Consider the following 14,841-nt stretch of genomic DNA (forward strand, 5'->3'; position numbering starts at 1 on the left):
ACTATCTTCTGCAAGATTATCTTCCACAGACTATGGAATCACTATTAATATAGTCTATCATCACATTTAGTTTCTGAAAGTAGCGGCACAGAGAGCCATTCTCTCTTTTTCCGGGAGAGTTCATAGTAATTCTGGACTACACAAGCATGTATGCAGTTGAAGTATTTGCCTCCAAAAAGCATTGCTGAGCATTTGTCAGTGTTGGGTTCCCATGTTATTCCTTAGGCTCTAATAAAGTCTCCTGAAGGCTCCATGTACCTTTCGTATTTTTGAAGCTGTGTTTTAAAATCACCTAAGCAATAAAGGATGAGCTTAAAGTTACATTATATTATAGGATAAAAACAAATAACAAGCCTGCTCACCAGCATGTTCCTCTCAGCTATGCGTTTAGACCCTACAAACCTAGACTTTTTTCCCCCTTGTACTAACTAAACAATAATCTATGCTCCAAAACTTTGGACTAGAAAGAATATTTCATGAAGAATTTCAGATGGAATTTTTGCTGTGAAACCAAATTTCTTAAAGATTTTAAGAACAAAAGAGAAAGCTTCATTTGCCTAGAGACAGAATTTCATGTTCAATGAGCCTAACTGGCTGATCTGCAACATGCATTTCAGAAAGATTTCAACGTCTTTTATACATCTCCATACACGCAAATATAATTGAAAGACCCCTCAAACAAACTTCAGTGCCTACACAGAGCCTTCAGTCAGACCCCAGAGGATACCACAGTCTCTCCCTTTGATACTCATTTCTGCATTGGGGCCCAAATCCATGCCTTGCTACAGACATACTGAGTTTCAGAGGTTGAAAGCTGAAGTCAGAAAAAGATTTTCTGCTTGTTTAATAAGTTTTTATTTCCAGATATCCCTATTTATACTATGTGATCAAGGTGCATTGTAGTCTTTTCAATAGTAAACTAAAATTGGGAATACATGCTCAGCCTCGCTACTGGCTGGACCTGGAGAGATGGAGCTGCAACAGCCACACCTCTGTCAGGCTCCCAGATACAGCAGCTGAGCACAATGGACAAGGCTAACTCACAATCCAAACTCTGGCTGCTATTTCCCTACATGCTAAAAAAAGACGGAATTTAAACAAAAGGTACTGTGTTATGCTCACAGTAAAAAGCTTGTAAGACAAATTTTAAAGGATGAAAGTTTGACAACTTAAAAATCACAATAACATTTTAAATTAAATGCTTTTATACCTATGAATTTTCATGTCATATTTTTACTATTAATATATCTAAAGACAGATTCAGCAAATGTCTTGCACTGTGCTTCAGACAGAAAAAAGATTCTGTAGAGAAAAGAAAGTAGTAAGTTCAACATAGGACTAAAGTGTCCACCATTACATTTACAGATTGTTGGTTTAAACCAACAGGGTGGATGAGAAAAAAGTATCTGGCATACTTTGCAACTAATTTCATTTGTAGAAAATTAGATAAATAATAGCTACTGAATATAAGCACCCAGTAACCACTACTATGAGTACATGCACATGTAAGAACAGCCACTGACTGCATTGTTAAATGCAAGGATGCAAGGCTCTTGGTATGAATTACGAGGGAACTAAATGGTTACCAACAGCAACTTACAGATCCTGCTGACTGTATGGCTCCAGAAACACTAGTGGTAACACAGGGGAAGGGTGAACACATACCCGTGACCAAAAAAATGCAAGACCTACTTTTTCAGCAACAGCACAGGTTTAGATCAACCTTAACTGGTATTAAAAAGTCATTTTAGGCACAGTGATAAAAGCAACGCATTAACTGAAGGTGAGTAAACAATAACTTTTACTCGAATGACTGTTGCCAGATACTACAGTTGTAAAAATTAACTATTTATAATGATAGCAACTTCACTGAAGAAAATACCTACTGTAGAGTTAGAGCAGAAACTATGCACATTGGGTAATTCTAGAAATCGCTAACACGTACACCCTGTCTAACAAAAAACCTGACAAACTTGCAAAGTCTAATCCCTTTCATAGTATAAGCAACCTAAATCTAGGATACTTCAGAAAGATAATTATAAATATTATGAGCCAGAAAATGTGGGTGAGGAGTTGAGATTAAGTACAGCATTTCCCTCAGGTATCAGTGTCTCTCTGTGAGACCACCACAATGTTTTGAGATTACTTGTCTAACTCGTGTAAATCTTAGAAACCAGATAATTCAGTTGTTAATGCTACATAATTAGCATTTCATTGATGAAATCATACTTCCAATACACCTGCACATCCCCTATCTACTAACTTTTCTGAATCATTGCATTCGGCCCTGTCTGCAGTAATATAACAGGTCTCCTTCCTTCTCCAAACTCATGTGCAGCCCTTCACGTAACAGAGGAAAATGTAATGTAATCACATAGCCACACTACAGAAAAAAGCCGATAGTGATTACATACCAAATAACTGAGACATACATTCGCAGAATTTATCATCTAAATGAAAAAAACAACAAACAAACAAACAAACAGAAACCCCAAAACAAAACAAACCCCAAACACTAGCCAGGTTTAGTGCATTTAGTCATTAAATTTTGAAAGCAAAAAATCTTGCTCAGAAAGGGCAAGATACAGACGATGAGAAAGGAGGATGAATTTGAAGAAATAACAACTGGCTGGAAAGATGATCTAGACAATATATATGTGTTTTCAACCTGCATTTGACTATGATTTTTAACTACATTGTTCGCACCAAAGACAACAGTCTCTTCAGTATTATCTTTCCAACACAGTGTACTTTCAACCACAGATAAAGCTAGTGAAGTGGCTGAGATCACACTTGTGCAAGTAGTAGCGGACGAGTGAGTCCACCCAGGGTTAATCCATGCTGCCATCTCGTGGTTACCCACATTAGAAACACTGACTTTTACATTGCCTGCATTTTAAATACTGTCGTATAAAATTAAAAAACATCAGTAATGTTCTCTGAATAGCTAATGGCACAGACAGAAGGTATTCCTTCTTTTCTGGAAAATTACTGTTGTCTTTTCAGAAATAATGAACCAAGTTGCCGGTTTTGTCTTCAGATTTTCAGAGTGGTATGAGTGCAAAACTGAAGAGGTGCAGTGTATGTTTATTTATTCTTTCATGTATAGGCTGACAGAGCTACAAACAAACCTAATGTATGCATGATATATAACATAACATGTATGTATATCTTTTATAAGTCTTTGCAAAGGCAGAGAGAACAGAATGTGCTGCTATATTTTTATGAATTTTGACAAATTCACAAGCAGAAAATGATAACGAGCATTTGTTGCTATTGTTCACTTAGTTATTAAATGGAGCTCAAGTTGAATTATAAGCAAGGATTTGCTGTCTTCCCACCAAAGAGCTAATTAGACCTAATTAGGCTTCTCATCAAAGAGCTAGTTAGGCTACTTTTTAGACAATCCTGTACACTGCTGGTTTAAAATTGCATTCAGACCTTTAACCAAGGCAATCCTTCCCAGCCTTTCTCTGCTACATCCACAACAGCTCTGCCATCACCCACCCTACATTTTACCCCTCAGCTGTTATTCACTATGTTAAGTAATAAGAGTTAATTTTTAAGTGGGAATTAACATAGAATATGGAAGATAAAGACAAAATTTGGGGTGCAAAAGCCTTTCCTCACCTTTGAAATTGAGGAAGCGATTTCCAAAGCTAAATACAAGTTGAGAAAACTCCTGAGATTTTAACTTCATTGGAGAATCTGACAGAAAAGACAACTGGTATTTATGTGTGATCTTTCAAACTCTGCCTTATTACCCAAGTAAAAACCCCAGCCTAACACTTACTTGGTACATTTAAAATGAAAGGTGTGGGGTAGAACCTAGCTTTACAGTGTGAACTGTGCAAAAATATGAATAACCTAGGTTTTGTTAGGAAACTTGCCTCTTGGAAAGCTGGCCTAGTTCATGATTTGGCAAGTGTCTAAAAGCTGCAGGGGAAAATCACTGTATTTTTAATTTTAAAATTTAACTATATCTTACTAGACGTGATTTACACAGAAATCTGGAGATTATCATGCTACATTTATCACAGCCAAAACAGGAGTGGTAAAACACCGCAAAAACATCTCTTCCTTGTTCTGCAAATAATGACAATGCATGTAGAATAAAGTCACCCCGAAGCATGGGCTTAATGGCTTCTAGCCCAAGAAACACCCTCTCTTCAAAAAACGACCTCTGGTCTCCCAGCAGATGCAGGGAAGGATCACGCCTGGCAGCGCCCGGCCGACCACTCCAGCCCAGCCCAGCCCAGCCCAGCCCAGCCCAGCCCAGCCCAGCCGCGCCTCAGGACAGCAACATGGCGGCGAAAGCTGCCCGCGCGGGCCATAGCAACCACCACCCTCCCGCCTCGCCGTGATTGGCTGCGATGGGAAGAAGGGCCGACGAAGCGCTCCGTGATTGGTGTAGCCGTTTTGGCGCGCGCACAGCGCCGGAGGCTGCCCGCGGTGGGGGGGCTGTCGTGGTCCTTCCTTCGAGCTGAGGGGAGTCCTGTCGCCGGCGGTCTCGGTATGTCCCTGCTCCTGCCTTTTACCGGCGGCCTTGCGGCACCTGCAGCGGCAGTGGTGCTCTGGGCGCCGGCTGGGAAGAAAGAGCACCTCTCTCGTCGAGTAGCAAAAAACAAACAAAAAAACCAACAAAAAAAAACCCGCGGGAGAGGTGTAGAAGCTGTGTATAAGCAAATACAGAAGGGAAAACAAATGGTAGCAGGCATTAAGGAAAGGAGTCGGGGTCAGTATACATGGTGGATTGCAAACAGGGTGTGAAACTACAGCATTGAGATACTGCAGAAAAGAGGAATAATCGTACTGAGGATATATGATTAGGAAGGAGGTTTGACGACTAGTAGTGGTGTCTCCTGCTGTGTCTGGTAGTGGTAAAGTTAGGGGTGGAGTAGTGTATCTAGTGGAGTAGCTGGATAGTACAAAACAGGCCAGCGGTTTGTTGCAGTTAAAAGATTTGCTTTCCAAGGAAAAAATAGGTGTATGTTTTTTGTTAATTTTGTGTGTATCTTCTTCATTTTACTCTGCCAAGTGATTCACACTCTGTAGTGTTTGCTCAAGCAATGAAATGTGTATGTTGTAGAGAATTTGTCACTTTTTTTTTTTTTTTTAAAGTCAGACACCATCATGAGTAGAAACCAAGAGTTCTTGGTGGATGACAGTAATGAAGAGCTTAAGAGAAGAAAAATGAAAGCTCTAAGGTATGTGAATGTTGAGATTACTCTATTGGCTTTATTTTAAGTTCTGACAATATAATTATCAGGAAATAGTATTGAGGAAATGTAGAAAATGATGTTTGTGTTCTGCAGTGTTGCAAGTGAGTCCATTTTTATGTGTTACATGTGTAAAATATGCAGTTTGTGGAAAGTTTTAGCTTTTGGACTAGGTTCAGGGAAAAAGAAATTTTAAATGCTTCTTGGGATGTTGTCAAATACTGAGTTATTAGGCTACCAATATCTTGTATTGGTCTGCATGTATATTGTATAAGTAAATAAATCACCGTTGATCTGTTCAATGTATTTTTAGTTAAATAACTGTAGAATGAATATGATGAAAGCTGATTATATAACAGTTTATTAATGTTGGTTCTAGTTAACTTAAATGCTGGTTCTGCATACCTAAAAGCTCTAGTACCACCTTTGTGGATGACAAATTCAGTATCATAGAGCTAAATTGCTTTTCCTCCAGTTAAAAGAGGATAACAAAATTTTTGTGTGCGGTGCGTGTTTTATTAACTGCACCTTCTATATAATGTCATTTCGTAAAAAGTGGTAAGCCTAGTTTTAAGAGAGCTGCAAGTCAGAATTTGTATTTGGTTGATATCCCTAACGATCTTAAACCTTTACTTTTACTTCTGAAGGCAATGTCTTGAGATACTAAAAGAGGATTTTGCGGAACCAAATCAGAGAAACAGTGATTTGTGTCATATATCAAAAGCTCTGAGTATGAAAGGTAAGGCTTTTGGATCTTGACTCTTAATTCCAGCAATTTTGTGGTGTAGTATTCACTGTTAATTTATATTTTATGTGGTCTGTTAAAGACAATAGATGGGCTGCCAGATTTGATTAATGCATTGTTTATTTACTACATTTTCAGTACTTTGCAAGAACAATCAATACCTTTCTCTTCCCCTCCTGCTGTTTTTGTTGACAAAGCTACTGAAAAGTTTGTTTTAAAAGAAACCTCATTTTTCTGGGATTTTCTGCTTGAGTATCTTTTTTCCAAGAGTTGCAAAATTGTGTTGAGTACGTCGTATTTATGGATGCTTTATGAAACAATTTTTTTCCTGTACTATAGGCAAACATTTTGAATGCATGTTTTCTTTTGCATTTTTTTGCCTTACCTTTCATGTGTTTATTGTGTCCTGAATGTAGCAGCAACGTAATAAGCTAAGCATGCATGTAATACCCTAATCATTAAATGCAATAAGTTTTTCTAATTCCCATGTAGCTTCCATATCTATTTATCTGGACTTCTAGCTTTCAAATTCTGTCATTACAAAAATCAATGTCCAAATTCCTGTTGATGAATACTATCTAGAAGACTGCTCCCATGATCATGTATTCCTGTTCCTCTCATTGAATAAGATGCTCTACAGTTAATAACATTCAGTGTCAAGCGTTTCCTATGCTTGCTCTTACAGCATTGCATGATGATGTGAAGGATGAAGACACTGATTTTTTTGGTTTCTCTTCTACAGAAGTAAGTTGATCTAAAGCTTTTTTGTTCTGTAGTCACTCTGGTGGCCTGAATAGTAATATTACAGGATCTTTGGAATTTTCATTGAAAGTGATTAAAGCAAGCTTAGGTCCTCTCTGAGGTAAGGGCCTGCACTTTATAACCACCTGCTCCCCAGCAAGTCTTTGCTAGCATTTCTCATTATGCATCGTACCTATGTAGTGCACATCTGATATCCAAAGTCTGCTTTTAGGGAAGGTTTATTTTTACCTCATTAGTTCCCCACATTGCCAGCTCCACTCCACCCTCACCTGCACATAATGTGTAAGGGAGCAACTGGTGCGTATGTACATTTTTTGGGGGGAAAAAAAAAATCTCCCTGTCAGCTCCCAAATGAAAGGACTTAAAAGATTTTTTTTAGAAAGCAACTTCACTTTGCATGGTATTGCATAAGTCATGAATATATTTCTCTTTCTGCGTTTCTTAAAAAATGGTCTGTTTGTGAATCTTTTCTGTGTTAATGACATGCTAATGCCATTTGTTTCACACATCTACATTTTGGACAACTATTAAGTGCTTTTTTTTATTTTTAATTTATGCAAAAGATAGGGTGTGGCCATTCTGTTTTTTCTGTTGTGAAGTTCAGATTTAGCCTTTATTGCAAAATACAAATAAGTCAAATCTTTGGAATTAAGCCCTGCCATTAAACTTTATTGAAAAAATAAGTTGTCATCAGGTTCAGTAATGCAGTTTGTTAGAAGTTTCACATAATAGCAGGAAAAATACTAAGAGCAAACAGGAAATCATTGTTCCTTTTACTAAGAACACTTAACCATTTGCCACAAGGATACACTGATGGCTACAGAGCTTCTTGAAAGCTGTGTTCTTACACCTCTTGTGGCTCAATTCAACAGCACTTGCTTTGAAGCTTGGTCTCATTGAAATGGGGGGGAGGGGTACTGAAGGTGAAAACAGGCTTATAGAACATTTTTTTGCTGGGACTTGGATTTAACCCTGTATTTGAACTTGCTTTGTTTCTCCCCTATGAATTTAGACCAAAACTGATTTTAAACTTGGGTTGTGCTGTGGCAACTCACAAAGGCTAGCAAGGTAAACCTTTATTAATTCAACTGGGGTTTTTATGTGTTTAGATGCCAGAGTGGGAGGGGACTTGACCGAGCAAGCATTTCCAGCCGTTTTTCTTGGGCTGATTTTTTTTTTTTTTTAATCTGTTCTTTAAACTTAACTTGTGTTCTCAGTATGGGTGTCTAGTACTGTGGGAACACAACTTGCTTGACACTTGAGTACAAATAACATTTCATTGAAAGGCAACAAAAAACCAGTTTGGTTTGGCTTGAAAATGTTTGGAACTGAATGTTTTAAGCACTGTGGTAGCTCCCTGATAGGGGTTCAGAGGGAGAGTAGAGAACTGCTGAAATGCCAGGCTGTGGTAGGACTGTATCATTGAAGCGCCTCCTTCCTCCCACCCCCCGTTGTTCCCATTGCACCTTCTGCTTAGATAACCAGTCATAGCCGTAAAGATTAGATGCCAGCAATGTTCAGTGGTATTGTCATATCTAAATTACATTCACTTATTTGTCTAGCCTATGTGAACTTGAAGGAAGTCTTAAAGCGGGTGTCTTTCCCCCCACTGTCATTGCTGTGGAGATTCATGTTGATACAAATGCAAACAGGCCCAGATGATTCTTATGGATCTGTTCTATACTGATCTGTTCTGTAAGGGAGGTATAGGAAATTTATCTTCTGAGATTGGTGTGTGTAATGTGTATCGCTGACCTTGTCCAAAGTAAAATAGAAGCTCAAGATTTCATGTATGGGTGTTGGTCTCTGCAGCAGTGTTCTCCAAGTCCTCTCACAGTCCATAAGAAACAACCAGCTGAGCACAGGAAGAGCAACACAGTGCTTCCTTCCTGTAGTTAGGCTGGTTTATGCAGACTGTTTTTGTGAGAGTCTTGACAGCTGTTTACCTCCATGTGTGTTTTGCAGAAGAGCAGATATAGGTAACCATGCAGCAGAATATAAGAGCCTTCCTAGGAGGTTGTCAATAGATGGTATCTGTCACGTATTCTAAAGATTTTAACAGCCTAATCAATATCTGATGGGATATCTAAAAGAAAATATTTGGGCAACAAATGAAAAATGAATCCTGGCATGTTAGTAGTAGTCATGCATTTTACTCTCACTGAGGATAAAAATCACTTATCACCTACTAAGGTTTTGTTCAGCCTTGCCAAAATTGTCAGATGAAAAATAGTTACTAAAGATTAATTATAAGATGATGCTAGTAGAAAGGAAAATTTTTGAAAAATGAGGTATCTGTAGTATATCATAGTGTGAATTCTGTTTCAGAAGGTGTGTGTATGTATTTAATGACAGATTTTGAAATACTAAAATTGTGTCTAAAGTATTTGTGGGAAGTTTGATATTTTATTTAAATGTGCAGGTTTTTTCCTTAAAGCTTTGTTTTGCAGGCCCTTCAGTCACAATACTGAAGAGAAAAATGTTCAGCACCCAGTTTATTCAAATGGTGGGCTGAGGGATAAACCAGCTTTAGCTCCATCAGCAGATATGGTGTGTTAATATTGAATTTCCTTATATTCTCACTCATTACGTTTGCATATGCATAATTAATACTGCACTTCTTAAAACACAAAAACCTTCAGCCTTAATAGTTACACGCTATTATTCCATCTTATCCTAGAATTGATGTGCAGCTACAGTGTTAATAAAATCACTTACCAAAATGAATGCAGCTCAAACCCAACCAGATCATAGCTGAGGAGGGCTAGTGTATTCAGCTGGCTGTGAAACAATGTATTTTGAATTTAGCTTTTCTTAAAAGACACCCAAGGCTTCACGATATTTAGGTTTGGGGCTTTTTTTATTTCTTTTTAAATTCAAGACGGCTGCAAGGCTCGTGGAACACATCCTTAAAGTAGTCATTCAGGGCAACAAGGTTGTTGGACAAATGGGCCTCTCTTGAAACATTCTAATAAGTTTTCTAACTTGGTCTTTCTGAATGAGGTTTGTGAAGTTTTAGGCTGGGTGAACTAATGTTGTGGATATTTTAAAATGACAGAATAAAATGGAAATGAATGATACATCCTGTGCCAGTCCCATTTTCTTCTATGGAGATTGTCTTGTACAGTTACCTTGAAAGAATCATAACTTGCGAATGTCTGTCTTGGCTTCTTAGGTAGTTTTGTTACAGTGACTGTTAAAGTTTGAAAATATAAAGTCGTAAAGATGCGTCATGTTACTTTAAATGTCAATGTATTACTGTTGACAGAGTATTAAAGGAAATAGCCTGAGGTTATCTTTTGAAGTATCTTTGAGTTTGAGGTCATAAGTAATATTTTGATGGTAGTCAGCTCTTCTGTTGACAGAATATTTTCTTTTTTTGGAGAAAGTTGTTGAGAATGAGCTTATGTGAAAACCCACATTTATTGAGATCCTAGCCTAACTACTACTTACTTTTGTTTCTTCAGTTTTTTTCAGACTCCTTTATTTTATGGTTGGTGATTACTAGATCTTTGGCAGTATCATTTCTTACATTACTGAATGAGTATACCCATGTCCTTTGAGTTTTGGAAGGATTTTTATTACTGAGTCATTGGTCATAATGAGAACCACAAAGTAGAGAGGGAGCAGTGTAATTCCATGACATTTTTACCTATGTCTCCTTGCAGCTGCTTAAAATAGAGTGGGAATAGTTGTCATAGGAAGTATTCCTAACACAGTTAAAGTCATAATAGGATGAGGGTTTTCTTCCCTTTTTCTGCTCCTAGGATGGAGACATAATTAGTCAGAGATATTCAGATAACATTAATTGGAAAGTTCTAGAGATGAAGGTGACAATAAATATCTTTAATAAACTCCATAATGATGTGTGTAATTTCTCCCAGATTGTGAGCAGCACTTCCAGACGCTTTCACCAGTGTGTGGTCAGAGGCAGAACTATTTCAGGTTTTTGAACTCTAAGCTTTAATTTCTCTGTAGTTTGTGTTTGTTAACAGTTGTGAGGAACCCTTTAGAAACTGGAGATGTTTGCATGTTAGTTAAGTTGCCTTTTGGAAAGGTGAACTGGTTGCCTAATAGTGACAGACTTACACAGCACCATCCCTGACTTTTGGGGGCGTTCCCAGCTGATGATGATCTCATTTTGCTTTTAGCAAAATACCAGCACTCTAACCAGTACTTTTAACACTAGCTTTAGTAGTGCCAGTGACAAAAATGAGACATTTCTGTATGTATATTTGCTTCTGTGCCAATTCATATGCAAGTGTTTTATTGTCTTTTCTTGTATCAGCATAACACAGAGAGCTTATTACATTTTTTTATTTTTGTTATTTAGGAATATCATTTGGGGAAAACTATTTTACTTTTTTCTAGGCTGTAGTATTCCCATTCTTCAATCTTGCATGTTTTCTTTCCTCTCTATAAGTAACTTTCTTTTGCTTTTCCTTCATGTACTATCTTTTCATTTGGTTTTTGTGTGTATGGTGTGTGCAAATAAATTGCATGTATTTAGCAAACAAACAAATTTAGAATCCATGTTTCAGAAATACTACAATGTAAACGTTCTCAGTGTAATTCAGGTGAGCTAAGTATTTTGGCCCTGTTTGCAGCTATAGAGCTGCTCAGAGCCTTACACAGATCATCAGTCACCCACATCAAGTGCTTCTTTGTCAACACAGCAAATTAATATAGCTCATCTTGTCTTCTAGTCATACAAGCAACTTTATATTCATTGGCAAATCTTTCCCCAGGACAGCAAAACTATGGAAGATATTGATGAAGCTTTGTGTGTAGCTATTTGTAATCTCAGCCACTTACATGATGCCGATGAGGTAGGTGAAAATAAGTTAAATAAATCATGAAATATTAAATCCTATCGTTGATTGAAGCTTTTTGTTATGAGTAGTTGCCCATTAACAAGCTATTTAAACATGCTTTTACTGCCTTGGTTTTGACATCTCTTTTATCCTTCAACTGTTTGTGCTGTTGCTGTGAATACACAGCTGTTCAAACTCGGGCTATAGTCTGGAGTTTACAGACTACAGGAAAGGAGTACATAAGCCTATGCATAATTTAAAGTTAATAGGTCAATCCATATATTTAGCAGAACCATATATAAGCCAGTCTTTAAGTACTAAGCTTGTGTTTCCTTGGATCAGGGTAAAATTCAGCATTTGTTTTTGCTTTAGCAACTATGCTAACTTTCTAGTTTTCACATGCCTCTTTCTGGATTTAAAGCTGGAAAAGAAATGGTATGGGCAACAGAAGTAATGATTTTAACAGACACTATGCAAAACATATAAATCAAGTAATGCATTTTTATGCACAGTATAAAATACAGGAAGAATCCTAGAATACTGGATAATGCTGTTAATAGGTTTTAGTGAGTAACCTACGAACTTCATCAATGATAATTATTTTATTTAAACTGTAACTCTTATTAAATGTGCTGTGGAAAAGCTTGCAGTTCTGTCTGTGCCATTTATTTACATTTTATATGTATTCTAAGATACCCAGGCATAGAAGCGTTTAATGATCAAAAAACTTAAAGCAAATTCATTCTAGTAAGTGTGGCATGAAGTGTCCTTAGAACCTGCTTTCCATTCCCTTTCTAACTTGTTTTTTTGCAGTGGCCACTCTGTCAGTTAAGCAAAGTCACATTAAATACCTAATTCATATACTAATAGCATCTTGTAAAAACCTACCATTACAGCAGCTCTAATATAACAACTCATGCATGCAACTGTGGTCTTCCAACAGCTTTTCAACAAAGACTGAGAATTGCCAAAGCAGTGTTGCGTTACTGAGATATTTTTTTTTCCATAGTCTCTTCATTAAATGTAACTATAGCAACAAAAGCAATGCTTAGCCAGAGGAAGAATCTTTTTTTTTTTTTCCTTTATGCTCACAATGAGTTTAAAAAAACAGTAGAAATCTTAGCATGCTGGTTACCTGTGTATGGTGCTGTATTAGAATGTCAAGTAAGGAAGGTGAGGCAGTGTGCCCAAGATCTGTGTGTTTCTTCCCTCAGTAGACCTAAAGACTTCAGTTGGTGTGAGGATCCAGACAGCATGAGCTGATTAAAATTAGAGAAATCAAAGGGATTAATGAGCTATAATTGGTTTAAGCGTCAATCCTGCTGGTGTATTGATCACTGTCTTACTGTTCATTGCTTCTGTTCTGTTCTGAATTCGAAAAAAAAGTAATGTGAGAATACTGAAATAATAAATGCATGTTTATTCAATACTGAATGAAATAGATGCTGGAATACTTGGAATTGAAAGTGAAGCAGGAAGGAGACAAAGTTGGAGAAACTGCAGATAGAACATTTGATGAACTTATTACTTCTCTCCTTTCAAGGTAGTAATCTGGTTTCTAGGATGGTGGGGGTGAGTTATTTTTATCAAGAAGTTGTTTCTAATTCAGATAAAAGAATTGGAAATAAATTTTCAGTCTTCCTCGTAGCAGTATTTCATAATACCTGTCTCTAATTTTTGTGCAATATTTTTGCCCTTTCATAGTGGCATTTTGGAGCTGGTTTGCATGGTTGGAAAACAGTAGCTTATGCAGCCTCTGCTCTTTAAAAAAAGAAAAAACTTGGTCTTAATTATGTTAGTTTTCTGAAATATCTCAGTTTTGAGGGGTTTTTGATACTGCCATTAGTGGATGATCAGTTTAACAGCAAGAATAATTTTTTTAAAAATTGACTTTCTGCAGATTTTCAAGCTGATAGAAGCCCAAGGACACTTTTTTTTTTATTTACAAAAATACTTATATCTTCAGGTTTAGGGGGGGTGTGAAAGCTTAGGATTCCAGAAGAGCCCCTGAGAGGGGGATCTGATATCTTGATAGACTGAATTATAAAATCCAACTGTTTAGTTTTCAGTTGGATACGTGTGGAATATCAGGAGGCTTGAATGGAAAAGTGCTTTAAACATTCAGTAAAAAAAATGTTTCTCCAAACAAAGTGGCTTTTCAGTGTGAACTCTTAACTTTTGTGGTTCATCCGATCATTAAGCGGGCTTTCCATGCTTTTCACTCTTTGAGGAAAATAACATTTCTGTGTGAGATGTATCCACTTTATAGAGGTATAACTGGCAGTTGTGTGTTATAGTTGAAATTTGAATCTGTATGGCTAAGTGCTTATTAAATTCTGAAAAGTAATGTTTTTAATACAGGAAAAGGAAATTGTTTGCAGAGTTAGTGAAGAGCATCAACAACTACACTGCTGGTATTGCAAAAGCTAAGGAAGTCATTGAAGAGAAGAAAAAGTGCTTGATTGGTGCCATTAGGATTGCAAAGGAATTAAAAATTACACCTTCTGTAAGAACCTATTGTGATCTCGCTCAGGTAGTTAAATTCTTGCACTGCGAAATAATTTTTAATGAATATATTCAAATTTGGATTGAAAATTTCTGTGATCCGTCTTTCAGTTTGCTGACTTTAATATTGAGATTTTTTCAGTAATGTATTCTTACCCCACCTCTATACATGCACACACAGAGTTTATATTTGGTCTTGGTCACAAATTAGGGTCTGGCAACTGATGTGAAACAAAAAAAGATGATTCTTGCCTTGAAGAGCGTGCTGTCTGAAACAGCAAATGGAGGGGGAGGACAGGAAAACTGCGACACAGTTTTCACAGATCAGTGAAAGGGCAGTGTTTTCAGCACTTTAGAAGCCTCTCCAGCCTTTCCCATTCCAGAGCTCTCCCAACCTTCTCACTGAACTACTCCAGAATTAATAGCCATGCTCCTCTGATCCTCTTGGTCCCAGGCCTTTACTTCCATTCTTCCTCCCCATCATATCTGCTGTTCCTAGAAACCCACACTACCTGCTGGCTGTATCAGACCAAAGGTCCATCCTGTGAAATCTCCTGTCTCTGACAACAGAGAGGAAAAGATGCTTGGAGGAAGAATCTAAGAACCTGGGCATTTAGTGAGTAGAGGAAGTTGAAGGTTAAGGATTTTATAATCAGTAGGATACATCAGGGTTGTTACACTGACTAAACATTACCTCATTCTGTCATAAGCTTGTGTAACTCTTCCTTGAATGTCTTCATAATGCTTGTGGCTGTGTGTGTACATATGTACCTTATATGTGTGTATTCATACACAG

The 14,841-nt window shown here is 37.3% G+C and overlaps 1 protein-coding gene across 1 annotated transcript in view; it reads left to right on the forward strand.

Moving 5' to 3' along the window:
* The first annotated feature begins 4,848 nt into the window (after positions 1-4,848).
* RNF17 (ring finger protein 17) overlaps positions 4,849-14,841 on the forward strand; it is a 52,690-nt gene continuing 42,697 nt past the window's right edge. The window contains exons 1-8 of the mRNA XM_052812964.1: positions 4,849-5,207; positions 5,867-5,958; positions 6,650-6,708; positions 7,739-7,794; positions 9,177-9,276; positions 11,475-11,555; positions 12,983-13,083; positions 13,902-14,073. Coding sequence (XP_052668924.1) covers positions 5,134-5,207; positions 5,867-5,958; positions 6,650-6,708; positions 7,739-7,794; positions 9,177-9,276; positions 11,475-11,555; positions 12,983-13,083; positions 13,902-14,073 — 735 coding nt within the window. The 5' untranslated portion in view covers positions 4,849-5,133. The remainder of the gene's footprint in view (positions 5,208-5,866; positions 5,959-6,649; positions 6,709-7,738; positions 7,795-9,176; positions 9,277-11,474; positions 11,556-12,982; positions 13,084-13,901; positions 14,074-14,841) is intronic.

The sequence above is a fragment of the Harpia harpyja genome, chromosome 17 (assembly GCF_026419915.1).
Source record: "Harpia harpyja isolate bHarHar1 chromosome 17, bHarHar1 primary haplotype, whole genome shotgun sequence".
Taxonomy (NCBI): domain Eukaryota; kingdom Metazoa; phylum Chordata; class Aves; order Accipitriformes; family Accipitridae; genus Harpia; species Harpia harpyja.